This window comes from Temnothorax longispinosus, chromosome 11 (assembly GCF_030848805.1).
Source record: "Temnothorax longispinosus isolate EJ_2023e chromosome 11, Tlon_JGU_v1, whole genome shotgun sequence".
Classification (NCBI taxonomy): Eukaryota; Metazoa; Arthropoda; class Insecta; order Hymenoptera; family Formicidae; genus Temnothorax; species Temnothorax longispinosus.
In genome coordinates, this window is record NC_092368.1 from 17,709,702 (window position 1) to 17,723,537 (window position 13,836).

The following is a 13,836-nucleotide window of genomic DNA, read 5'->3' on the forward strand; positions in this document are numbered from 1 at the left end:
ATTGTGCGTTCGTCACATAGAAACGCGATTGTGGATTGTGGAATTTGATGTAATTCTGAGACGGGTGCCAAAACGAGTGCGAACAACAAATTCGAATCCGCGAAAGTGGCGTCGAAAAGTGGTGTGCCACTCTCAACTGCCAAAGACATCAGTGTGACCGTCACGTGGCACCCGGGAAGCGCAGCTGGCGTTTATTGTCCACGTCTCTATGATGTCTCGTCTCGACGAGAGCGGAGGTTAAGCGACAATTGATCCGTGGGAGGCGGTTCACGTTAATAGAACGGACAATCGGCATGCTGTATAGTCCTGGTTAAGGATGCGCGGGTATCGTTACTGCAATTTTTCATCTTCGAATCTTATGCTTCGCTTCAACCTTTACAGTAACTGCCAAACCTTACCCCATATGCCGCGCCATTAACAGTTTATTACAAAATTTAAGTACTCTCACAAAATTACCTAAAATTTAATTAATCTCACTAATTGTAAGTTATCTTCAATTTATTTTGAACTGAAAATCTTTCATGTTTCCCAAGACCTTCTATAGATAGAAAATAGTTCCTAACGACAATGCCATTAGGAAAATTCCTGAATTAAATTCCTGATTCCAAGCCAGAATCCTTAATCTTATATCTGTTCAGCCTTGTCTGATTGCCGTTCAATTGTCCTTCCGGCTGTATAAAACGTAGAAAATAGCATTGTACGAAACCCCTCAGCCCGTAATAACCATTTTACGGAAACGTTCCATTCTTCTTGAAAGCAAAGATTCCTCTCGAGTTTCTTGTTAGTCGAAAGTAGTCACCTAGGGTGATTTTTATACCTCGGGCAGCGAAAAAATGAAGGTCAGTCAGTTATAGTCATCTTCATTCATTAAAAATCTATTATATACCTACGTTTTTAAGAAAATACTGAATAAATCTATATAATGATCCCAAACACTAATAAATTGTAGAACAATCAATAAAATATACTACCATATGTAGTTAATAATAATAATAATGACTTTTAATTGGAGCGTAAAAACATCCCAGATGATCGTTTATGCAAAGAAAAACTAGGTAACTATTCCCGGTTAATAAAGTTTAGTCTACATAGGGCAATATTACATTTTATTTTACGCTCTTTAATATTACGTAGCGTCTCACGGATAACGGTATTACGACGTGCCAGACGTCACAAGTGTTTCGACATTTTTCATAGGCGTTTTCGAAAAGAGCATGACATGTCGAAGATTAAGCACGACGCAGTTCCTCCAAATACTTGAGAAATTGAATTGGATCAATGTATTCAACCCTTCCACAGATAGATAGTTTAGTATTAGAGAACCTATCAGGTACTTGGTGAGCTTAAAGTATTTCAAATTCTGATCTCTCATAAAAATGTCTGTTACTCTGAAGACAATTTATATCAGTCAATTTTAAAAACGAGTCGGAAACGTCGCACAAGAAACACAGAAAGCAGGCACTCTTTGTTCCATTTTGAGGGTTCTGGGTATATAAGCACCGCGTATATAGATGTTGTATACAATGTGTCGCGCAAATGCTACTGATAATAATTATCAAAGATAATTGTAAATTTTTTCGGGATATCTTTAGTATCTGACGAAGTTAATTCGTCTCAAGCTTGACTAATTCGTAAGATTAGAATCTTATATGATATTGCGACACGCGTATTGCTCTTAAGTCCGACGTATCGGCTTGATAGATCTGATATCTGATTTGCACAGTTTTTAATTGCGCAGCAATTACTTTTTTGTTGCACGATAGTGATATTACATTACGTCATTTTATAAATATAAAATGATATAATCACTATATAGTATATGTACATATTTAAATACAGAGTAGTTTGTCTGACTGTCAGTGTTGGATGGTTAGCCTATAATACATTAATCTCATTATATATTATTGTTCAGGTGTTTTTTTAGATATGTACAAACATTTACAATGCAACAATATTTATTTAAAAGCTGCATTTCCATAGTTATCATTTGTGTCTGATTATTCATACAGGTGATAACTATAAAAAACTGTAATTTTGCAGTAATATATAATGCTATTACGTCGTAAAAATTTGTATGTTTGTCTATAAAACATCTGGATGAACTATGAATTTAGTACTGTTACATACCTAACTGTAATTGGCATCACTGTTCAAATATTTATATCGCAATTTAACGGAATATGCTCTTAAATTATTTTTTATCGTCAGATTTCTGTTGGCAGTTAGAAAAATTTACGTAGGTGGTCTTTGATACGGTCTTTAATAGATCGTTAAAATTAATATCGTAAATATAACCACAGTTTTTATTAATTTAATAAAGTAATATAGATAAGAAGAGAAAGAGAAGGGAAAAATAATATGTTAAAGTAATAGTAAGTTAAATCGAGATTAATCTACATTGGTAGAATAAATAAACATGAGAGTTAAAAAAATTTGCTTCATGACAGGATCACTAATGTGCTACAAATGATAATTGAAATTGATATCGATATTATCGGTTAAGAAAATAATATCAATTATATCACGTCTGATAACTATATAGTCAAATATACATAGAATGCGATGTGATCAACGGTTGTTAAACAGCAGATATAACGTAAGTCGGTAACTAGGAAGTTACGTTACCGGCTAAAAAATAATCCCTACTTTACCTACAGTATACTCGTCAGATTTACAGAGTTGATATTTGAATGCTCTGCTAGAGGGCGTCAAGATTGTAATTTTATAACGCGCGTTTTTCTCGTTATCAAATTGAATAAAAATAAATATTCATTTCTAGACGCATTACAGAAACAGTGAAAAAATTATTTCGAAAAGTTTGAATAAAAATTATTAATATTACTTAAAATTCGTTTTAAAACCTGGAGCTTTATTTATGATTTTATATGCCATGCAACTTGATATATGTATATTTCGATGATATACATTTTGATTCTCTAAATTTTTTTCATATTACAATCTTACACCGTAAAATTATCACCGTAATTTTGTCACAAATTCAAGTTAGATTTACATATAATATCCATTACAAAATTTTAGTGAAATTAATGGTAATTGCAATTATAAGCGCTGCATAATATTAATATTATTTTAAAATTTAGAAATTAATTATATCTGCGTTGATACACGAAACCATTTCAAGTTGACTCCCAGCGAGAAATGACCCGTCGAATCGACGTCTATCGACATATGTCGATGTCGATTCGACGGGTCATTTCTCGCTGGGCTGGCTTATAAAACGTGTCATTGAATTTGAGTATCTATTAATTTAACAATGTGTAAAATGATTAAATACAAGTCGTTGCTGAGGATTATTTCAACAGATATGTCGGATCTGATAACACAGTCTACGGCATATTTCTTGTTTTATCCGCAATAAAGCGGTTTCATTAAGAGTCGTCTGTATGGACATAAGTTAAACGAGAGAGATTCTCCGCGTTTATTTATTCATTTCTGACGTCGTAATCCAATGTGGGTGACAATCCAGAATATAAGTATAGAAGATTAAAGCACAAAAAAGTTAATTATATATGCAACCTTCGCGTTATGTTAAATTTTATAAAAAAAATTTATTAACAATTTAGAATCTGTGTTTAAATTATTCTTAATTTATTCCCCTCCCCGAGGGGGGGGGGTGACTTTAAAGAGCTTGATGTACCAAAAGCTCCGTTTGATAGATTAAGTCATCTTTACATAACATCGCTTATATAAACTTTTCTTTATTTGATGATCCGAGAAATCAGTTCCCTATGTAGATTCGGCGTGACTCACTCGGTCGAGCGACAACGCGCAAAAACCTGCATCAGCTGCATGTGCATATATGCGCGCATATGCATCGGCCATTACTATGACAGCTGGTCTGTCGCAAGCAAAATATAAAACTATACTTGGGATCCGATCTTTATTACGCGAGAGATCGGAGACAGGCGTTCGCGCGTTCTCGGAAACGAATTACCTTCCGAGACCCGGGTGCCAATTAATCACTCATTGCCGTGAGTTGTAATAATGACTTAGAATTTTCTCCGCGACACGTTCGCGCTGCAAAAATAACGTTTCATCAGACCTGGGTCTCTCGTGGTCGTGCCGGTATTTGGATATCGGTTGATCGAGCATACCGAGCCGTCGTGCCAGCGCGGTAAAACTAATCGCGAATTCAATCGGCGAACACGGCGGTCGCGGGCTCGGCAGGCCGCGAGTGCATCAATCGGTGGGTCACGCGCGTGTTAATATTTTAGCATCAATCTCCGCCGCTCACTCGGAAACTGGACCAGTCGACCCTGGACCAAATCCCGACGGCTGACGAAACGTCTCCTCACGAATTCCCAGTTCTAGCGCGCGACCTCACGATCCCTCTGTTCTTTCTTCTCCCTCTTTTTTTCCGCGTCTTCGTGATTGGAAAGAAAACGTGAAATGGCGAATACCGAGTAAATTTGTCATCGGATGCGAATGATCAGAAATGATGCGGCGCTCTGTGGTCGCCGATCGACGCCGATATGCGACCAGGGGGGGTCGATTTTGAAAGACACGCGGGAGTTTCAGGGATCAACTCCAAATCCGCGTGAAGGAGAAGAGAGAAATTAAAGAACGCGGATCCCTTTTCTCAAAGAACTCGTAAATCACTCACCGGTGTCGTTGTCGTGCCCTTGGGGCCCATCCCCGACATCCTCGGTGGCTGTGGAAAGTGCTGGAACAGATAAGGAAAGAGCAGAGTGAGATCGGGACGCGCACGGCCGTTTTAGAGGGACGCAGGGACGGGGGGCGGCGGGGGGGGGCAGAGAAGAGCGAGGGGGAAACGCGATTATTAATGCGGGTCGCGTCGTAAAGTTACGTGCCCTCGAGGCGATCGCGACCTTCCACGTTGACGGACGGACATTAAACTATAAGCATTAAGCTGTAGCCAGCCCCGCAACAATTAACCCTTTGATTGCCGGAGTAATTTATGCGACGTGACCTCTGGCTTGAGCCCCGGTAGAAAGATGAATGCGAAATTAGGCTTGTTTGCGTATTTGATTCTTACGACAGTCTCAATGCTGCGATATTATGTACAGCACGCCTCAAAATCACCGGATGCTGTCAGCGACAAATCTTCTGGTCAATTTAAAGCTTTTCTTCAACGAGCGAGACGTCAACAATTTTCGTGTTATAAGCAGTTAAACGGACTTTTCGCTAAACCCCTTCTGTGTGGAAGCTAAATGGATTAACTTTTTTAGTTAACATAGTAAATTGAAAATAAAATTAGTTTCTTTAATTAATTTTAGATCAAGTTCGTCTTGAATTTTAATTAGAGGTCCAGTTACAAAGATGATAAACTTGAAAAAAATTATTAAAGGATATTTGATAATTTCAGAACGTCTTGTTTAAAATCTATTACATATCATAGAAAAAAATTATTATATTATATAATACAATTTCATATTTCTGACAATACTAACACATTTTCACCTGGGCGACAATCGTTCGGAGGAAGACAAAATAATAAAAGTTCTGGTAATTATAATGCCACGACTGAAGTTTATGTACATACCGCAAACTCGTTTTATAAAGTTATGAAGACGAAAGGTAATACAGAGAATGATCAAGATCAGGATAGAGTTACAGCAAATGTGACGCTGAATGTCGTTTCATTAGTTGTATACATATAATGATTTAATTGTAGTGATATAACGGAATAATTAATAAATAGTCATAAACTTCAATTTAATAATTTATAATAATATTGTATTTTTTATTTTATTTATCTCGGATAAACGTTTTTCTGAAATCAGTTATTATAGCATTATGACATATTATGACACATTTTTTGTATCAATCTCAAGCAGAACACGAAGTTATAATAACGTCGTGATAACGTCAAAGTGACGAAAGTGACTTTTAATAATTATTTTGGAGCCATTCTAACGTCACATTGACATCACCATCCTTTCTTCTGCTTGGGAATAATAATAGAACTATTTTACATGACTATTTTCTTTAACATGTTTCGTTGATTCATGCAGCTTGTTCATTTTTCTTTCCGAAACTTTACAATACACAATTAAGGTGCTATTTATCCTCAATTTTCTAGTTGCTGATATTTACTTTTCTCTCTGAGCGCAACCAAATGTCGCGAGATGGTATAGGAACAATAGTCGTCGCGCGAACGACACATGCAATCGCGTCCCTCGGTGCAGAACAATTTAATTTATTCAATTACGAGGCAACGCAATTTTTCGCCATTTATTCTTGATTGTTATTTACTCGATAGGCGCGAACACGCGTACTCGCACGATCGATCCCCACGCGGTGATTGGAGAACAAGCGTTTGCTCGGTGACCCATTAAGCCCGCAACCTGTTCCACGACAACCTACGTTGTAGATGTGAGCAATATCTCTCTGGAGGTTTCCCCCAGTATTTGCGCCCAGAAAAGACCGATCGAAGAAACAATCGTGACTTTTCTAAGTAACTCAGCTTTACGAGTGCCACAATGATGTATCACAATGTTTTCTCAGAAAAAGAATCTTGAAAAAAAAATCAATGAAATCTTATATCGACAAAAAGAACAATATTATGTAAAGACTGATGATTGACATGTAATTGTAAAGTTTCTTAAACTTCCTTAAACAAATCTATTCATTGCCTTTTAATTTGTTATTTTTAAAAATATTTAGATGAGATGCTATAAAATAAAAAGTTAAGATACTATAGAAGTAGGGTGTATTTATACATATCGTAAAAATGAGTTGAACAAAGAGGGAAGTTCCATCGTCGAGAGTTCACAAAGGATATTAGGAGAAATAAATAACGCATGCGGGATCCATTGGGATCCATTTTACGCGTTAATTCCCATAGAATGTATAGCATTTCCTATATGCGGCTCTATCTCGTCTAGCGCCGGGTGGAAAGCGCGTTAAAATCGATTGGCGGCCCCAGAAGAAAGTCAGTGTTAAACGTCGGACTCTCACTGTGATATAACGAGAGCGCGGGACATACGGTGTGCATCCGCGCTAAGTGGTACACCCGCGTTCCCTAAACGCGCTCGTTGCTCAAATCGCGCGGCTCGCGCCCGATTGCCGGAACCGGCTTCCCGATATATATAATTTGCCGGAACGTCTCGCGCGACGCAGCGTCTGAATATCATGGATTGCACCTGACACATTATACTTCGTCGCACGTGCACGTGACCGTCACGAGCGTGACCAGATGCGTCAGCGAATCGCACGCTAATCGCGTTAATTAACGAATCCGGGCTTTAAATGCGGATATGGCCCGCGCGCGTGACGGCGGTTCCAAACAGCGGAATTACTACGTCATTGCGTATAGCAATATTAGTCGATCTATTTGTATTATGATGACTCTTCTGTTACAACCGATTGGAAATCCATGTTTTTTGTCAGAAGTTAAACTTCAGGAATGTAAATGTTTATTTTAATAATAATAACAATAGCCTACTAACAATCTCATTATTTATGCATTTTGTTAATAAAGACTAACACGGTATGCAGTATGTAATATATAATATGGAATAAATTATATGTAAGTGTATATAATATGTATTATATGTATATATGTATAATATATATATATATATATATATATATATATATATATATATATATATAACATTGTATATAAATTGTTAAAGATTGCTCGAAACTTCCGTGCAATTTTAATTTAAAATTCAAGTACAAAACTGTTTTTGCTATTTAATATTTAACCAAAGATACTTAATATTCACTACTGAGAAGAGTTGAAAATCTTTTCCCTCCTCGTCCCATGACAAGGTCAGAGCTCCCATCAATTGCAGTACTCTATAGATGCGCGAGCCGAACGTGCTGCAAGTAACCAATTACATTATGACGTATGCAAATGAAAGGCGACTGTAACGACGGCTGTGTCCCCGTCTACTTCCTGTTGTCCACTTGGTACTTCCCCTCCCCCTTCCGCTCTTTTTCTGCTCTTCACCATGTGCGATGACCTGAGAACGAGCGATGATATTCAGCGAGCGAACGTGATCAAAATCGCGATCGCTCAACGCTCGAGTATTTTCTCATACATCTTTGTACTTGGAAATTCATGCATTACTTCATGTATTACCGATATCAACCGTGAATGCACGCTAAAACGGGTCCTTGAAACCTTGCGGTATTTACTTTTCTTTGTATAGCATTCCCTTGTGTAAATCTTGATCAAGCGCCTCTCTCTTCCTTATAGATCATTTTTAAGCAAGATGAAAAAAATATCTTTCCACAGGGTCATATCCATACATTTTGTAGAATTAAGAAATTTCTAGGCAAATTTACATATCAAAGTCAAAGTCCCTAAGTACAATACTGACATTAATTATTGCATCATCTTAAAAATTATTCATTTATTAGAAGTTTAGCGGAGATACTCTTTACATACTTTATGTATGTAAGTAAAATATTTTTATCGTTGTGGCAGTCCGTGTGTGTATTTGGTATCATGAAATCAGCGTTGATACAATAAAAAATTTAATTGTCAATGCCAAGGAAATGTCAGGCTGTAATCAAAGCCCATGACTGCAATACTAAATATTAAGAAAAAAACACATTATATTAATATAAGTAGAAAGGGCTGTAAGGGTCACAACGCGGATCACGGTGCGTTCAGATATAAATGTGATTTATTCCTCGAATTACAAAATTCCAAACGTTTCGGCTCCTCTCCCTTAACAGTAAACTCACCATGTTAAGGGAGAATATATATTTTTGATATTAATATTATACCACTGAGGATGGCTCGGACAGGAGCCGAAACGTTTGGAATTTTGTAATTCGAGGAATAAATCACATTTATATCTGAACGCACCGTGATCCGCGTTGTGACCCTTACAGACCTTTCTACTTATATTTTTATTTCGAGGGTCTTTATATCACACTTATTATATTATATTAAAATGTTAATGTGAATAATATGTACTTCCTGAAGTCATCTACAAATGTAACAAGATAAAATAAGCACATTGGATTAAAAAACTAATTTATTTATTATTTCGATTTTTATGAGAAAAATTGATACAATGATGATCTAATTAGATTTAGTACATTAGAAACGCTTGTTTAAGAACATGTATACGCAACCTTCAGTAGTAACAATGCATTTATAAAATTTTTTTATTTAGAAATAGTCTGTAACTATCCGTTTCAGAAAGAAATTTTGATATTTTAAAGCCAAATATAAAAAAATTATATATATTAGTACACAGAATTGTGTGGTGACAAATTATTGGGTGACGCAATAATTAATGCTAGTACTGTAATACTAACTTTACTTATTTGTCACATTTGACGCGCGTTTAGTATTTGAACATTTTAGATGCTTTTACGCGTGGATATTTGTTTGTATATTTATTCATTTGGATATTTGTTAGACTTTAAATTTAAAAACGCACAATTTCCCCCCCCCCCCCCTCCCAAATGTATATCAAGATACATTGAACGTTCAAACATTCGACATTTGATTTTAGGGTATTAGAGTATTAGGTTTGGGTGAACGGCCGGGGACAAAATACCTATTCGAGTATATTTCCATCCTCTTGGACGTCGCTCAAGCGAACGCCCTGCATCGGAATGGATTGCCTAATAAACCTCTGAAATCAGTTATCTATGGCTCGCTAAAGGCAGTATTAATTCGCTCCACTTTATCGTGACGGCGCGGTGTGTGGCGCGCACGTTAAAAAAGCCGTTTTGAAGACTTTCTATAATCCCGAGATCGCCTCTCACCGTCTCTCGCGCTCGCCCGCGGCGTCGCTTACAGCTCCATTCAAAAAACGCAAACAACCTCGGCGTCCAGGGGCGCACGTGAAAACGTTTCTACGGAAGTGGCTCAGCACGTACGCACATGTAATAAAAAATTGTTTGTTTTACGTATAATTAAAGTAGTCATGCAAATTATTTGAGCCCCGGATCGATATTTTGATTTAAAAGTGTAAAACTGTTCTGCGCTCGATTTATCCAAATATCTAGAGATACTTTTTGTGCAATTTATGTCGCAAATAATATGCATAAAATGTTATTAAAAACTCTTCTTTTCTCGTCGTACAGTAAAGTCAGCAATTTTTCGTTGACGCTGATACAGCGCTAAAAAAAAATACAATCGCTCTTTTTTTATGTCTTTTTTCTTTTTTTACGTCCTGGCTCACGTCTTTTTTGCGTCCCTGCGTGTATTTCCAAATGTAATCGATCCGCCGAATAACACACGTCTGGCTTGCACCATCCTTTCGAAATTACTAGCGCACGAGACTCGTTTAAATAAATCGCGAGTCGCTCGTGCCGATTTCGAGAATGGTAATCACGATCGAGGCATCAATGGCTCTGAAATGAATGTCGGACGCCTAAAAAAAAAAAGTTCAAGGGTACGTGTGCGCCGACGAATTAACCCTCGATCGCTGTAATTAAATTTGTTAGCGTGACCACTTGTGGCAATCCTTGGCCCCTTGTAGCCGACCCCCTCACCTCCCTACGCCTCGGAGTAATAACCCACATAGCGTATCACCGTTCCAAGGATATATCTGTAGAACATCATCGTAATGGGATATCCTTAGGATGTTGTTACGACAAACGCAACTATCCTGCGTGCCTGCATATTTATTTATATTAAGTAACGGAACGATTCAAGACGCACTATACTTCCGACCGTGCATTCCGATCGGAATGCGGGGGAGACGCTTCACATCGCCGTCACGTAATCGACACATTGTTCTGGATTCCCATAGAAATCCAGCACACGCGATCCGATGACGTCCACACGTGCGGGATTCCTGGATGTCGATCGGCGGCCCAGGTGATCGACGATCGGCGCTTATGGGCATCGACCAGACGACCGCTCGTAATAGGAGAGAAAATGCACTCTCGAATAAGAAAGAAAAAAAGGAAACAGAAAGGAAAAGAAAGAAGGGCGAGGAGGGGGGGGGGGGAAGAGAGACTAATTGTAAATTTCAGAATTCTTGGAGAAGATAAGAGCGTAAAATTGCGTGGGCACTATCAGCGAATATTCCTGAGTCACATTTCTATCATTTCCCAGCGAGAAATGACCCGTCAATTAGACGTCTAATCGACGTCTATAGACGGGTCATTTCTCGCTGGATTTGGCTTCCGGGGAAAAAGAGGAATCTAAAGGTATACGATAGTACTTCGAGATAATGATGAGCGTCTGACATTTCGAGGCATTTCCAAACAAAAACCTTTGTGTGTTCATTTTCGTCGAGTATTTTACGCGACGGTATTCGATCCTAGCTCATGTGTGTCGAAATACCACGATCGACGCACGACATAACGTGATGTCGAGGGACATCGCGTATCTTCCTCTCGTGTCACCTTTCCTTCCTCTATAATTTTGCGAATAATTTCGAGCGCGCTGTTTGCCTCGCGATTACGTAATTTGCATATTAAGGCTGGGACCGCGTTTTTCAGCTTCAACCTTGTCGCGTATACGGTAATAAGCGAACCACGTGCGCGTAAAATTCTGTTTTTTAACGTGCCTTTTATTCACGGTACGTTGCGTCTCGTTTGTACGCGAAATTTGCTCAATCGAGAGGAAGGAAGAAATCCGAAAAATCGATAGCATCGACATAATTACATGAATATATGTCATATAAGCAAAATCTGGCCAAATCTATCTAATATAATTACTATCTAATATAAATCTGTCTAATATAAATAATAACATCATATAATTAATATATAATACATGATAGTATATACCACATTAATTCATCACAAATTTACATAAAACTGTCCAACATTCATATTAATTTCATACAAGTTAAACATAAATAAAAAGTAATAATATAAAGACCCTCGAAATTCAAATATAGATAGGACCCTTACAGCCTCTTCCTATCTATATTTAAACATAAATACTTCGCGTGTATTTCTCATGGTATATTAATAATGCATTACAAAAATCTAAGAGAGACTTTTCGAAAGGGCTGCGAACAGAGGGAGGGAAGAAGAAAAAAAAGCGCGTGTTCGGTTCATTTCGAACGATGCGAATTATTACGGATTGTCCGGATGCAGGCAATAAAGAGAGGCTTGCCTTGAGGAAACGCGTGGCTCACGCCTCGATTCATTGAGGACATCTCATCGCCGCGATCGAGACGATCCTTGAACCGGCCGCCGCGTTTCAATTCAAGAACACCGGCCGACTTGGACCGCACCCGCGAGATTCGCGCGATATTCGATTACTCGATCGCTCAGTAATCTCCGCAGAGGCGAATGGCAGTGTTGCTCGATGACACTTTATTCTTTCCTTCGTATATTCTTGAAAAAAACAAAATGATAATCGAAAGATGCCAAGTGTGTCCACGATCACGAAATGTTCGTGCGCTAATTGTTTTACGAACGGCGACAATGGCGATATTAAAATGCGCGTCACGCGTAAAGCGTTTTAAAATTCTTTTTGCATAGATCCTTTCTTATGCGCGGCGTATAATTATTACGGATCGCAAGATCATCTTTATAATGAGAAATACCGTCAGTCATCTCGCAGCACATCTGCCTAGAAGATTAGAATCTGGAATCTGACGTTCCATCTGTAAGGAAAAAAGTAATCTTGTCTTTTACGGATTTAATTGCTCACTCCATGTAAGTTGCGTGCATCCGAGAGCTTTCTATTCGTCGGACATACTTCGTTTCTCTCCTACATACATGTAAGTGGTATATCTAATTTAGGTGTTGCATTGCATTGTGTCATTTGTGTGTATTCAAGGATACTGCGATAAGGGAAGTTCCACAAGTAAGATAAGCTTGAAATAAATAAAGAAATTATTTTCATTTCCTAATAAAGATGTATCAAAATAAAGCTTATCAATTCATTTCTTCCCATTTTACAATTTTTTTCCGACAGATTCGAGCGAGAATTTAAAGATGCATATTCTTCACAAAAATTCGTATTCAAGTTGCCGAACCAATTTGTGGCCGCAAATCGTTTTTTATTTTGCTACTTGAGACGAAACATTTTTCTGACAGATGCGCTCTTTCGATTTTCTAAGAAGATGAAAATCGGAGGCTGCCAGGTCAGAAAAACGTTGACGACTGGTGATTTAGGGCTGCTGCTTGAAAAGGGCTCCTACTGGTTGAATTTATTCACGAAACGAGACGGTCAATGCTGCTCGACCACTGAAATCTTGGAACAAGTTGTTTAAAACGTGTTGGAATGTTCAGTCGAGGTATCAGACTTTTATGTGACACGCAACTACACGGAAAAAATGGCATTGTATTAATAACAGCAATCTAATTGAAAATAATCTTGTTAATTCAATAATAATATTAATGAAACAAAAACGTCATGCTCTTATTCGAATAAAACATTATTTGTTTATTGAATTACCGATAATTTTCAATTAAACTGCTGTTCTTAGCTTAGCTAATGCTGTTTATATCATTTTTTTTTCGTGTATGCACCGCTGAGAAAACTTGCGAAACAATCGAGGCTGGGACATTCTAAACACTCCCTTCTTGATTTCGCAACCTCCGATTGTCTCCTTTTGGAAAAAGAATATCTGTCAAGAAAATGTTTTGTTTCACAATCAGATCAAAAAGAAGAAAACCAGACATAAATTTGATTCTCAACTAGATGCAAATTTTTATGCAAAAAGTTTTGTAAGTAAAAAAATAAAGAAAAAAAAAACAAATACTTGAAACTCTTGGGGGAAGAAATGAGTTCATTTCGATATATATATATTTTGAAAATTGAAATAATATTTTTAATTTGTTTTCTTCAAGCATGCCTCAGTTTCAAAACTTTCCTCATGAAAGTGTACATATATATTTTAAATAATACAATTAATATTTCATGACTATATATAACTCTCATCTAATATTAATCACATCGTA

At 37.4% G+C, this 13,836-nt stretch overlaps 1 protein-coding gene and 1 long non-coding RNA gene across 8 annotated transcripts in view; one reads left to right on the top strand and one right to left on the bottom strand.

Annotated features, from left to right (window-relative positions):
* Positions 1–13,836, bottom strand: part of LOC139821536 (uncharacterized) — a 79,457-nt gene that overhangs the window by 34,981 nt on the left and 30,640 nt on the right. For all 7 annotated transcript variants that reach the window (XM_071792631.1, XM_071792630.1, XM_071792634.1 and 4 more), the window contains one exon: positions 4,625–4,684. In XM_071792631.1, the coding sequence (XP_071648732.1) occupies positions 4,625–4,684 (60 nt within the window). The remainder of the gene's footprint in view (positions 1–4,624; positions 4,685–13,836) is intronic.
* LOC139821539 (uncharacterized) overlaps positions 12–13,836 on the top strand; it is a 37,267-nt gene continuing 23,442 nt past the window's right edge. The window contains exon 1 of the long non-coding RNA XR_011734282.1: positions 12–324. This is a non-coding gene — a long non-coding RNA (uncharacterized lncRNA). The remainder of the gene's footprint in view (positions 325–13,836) is intronic.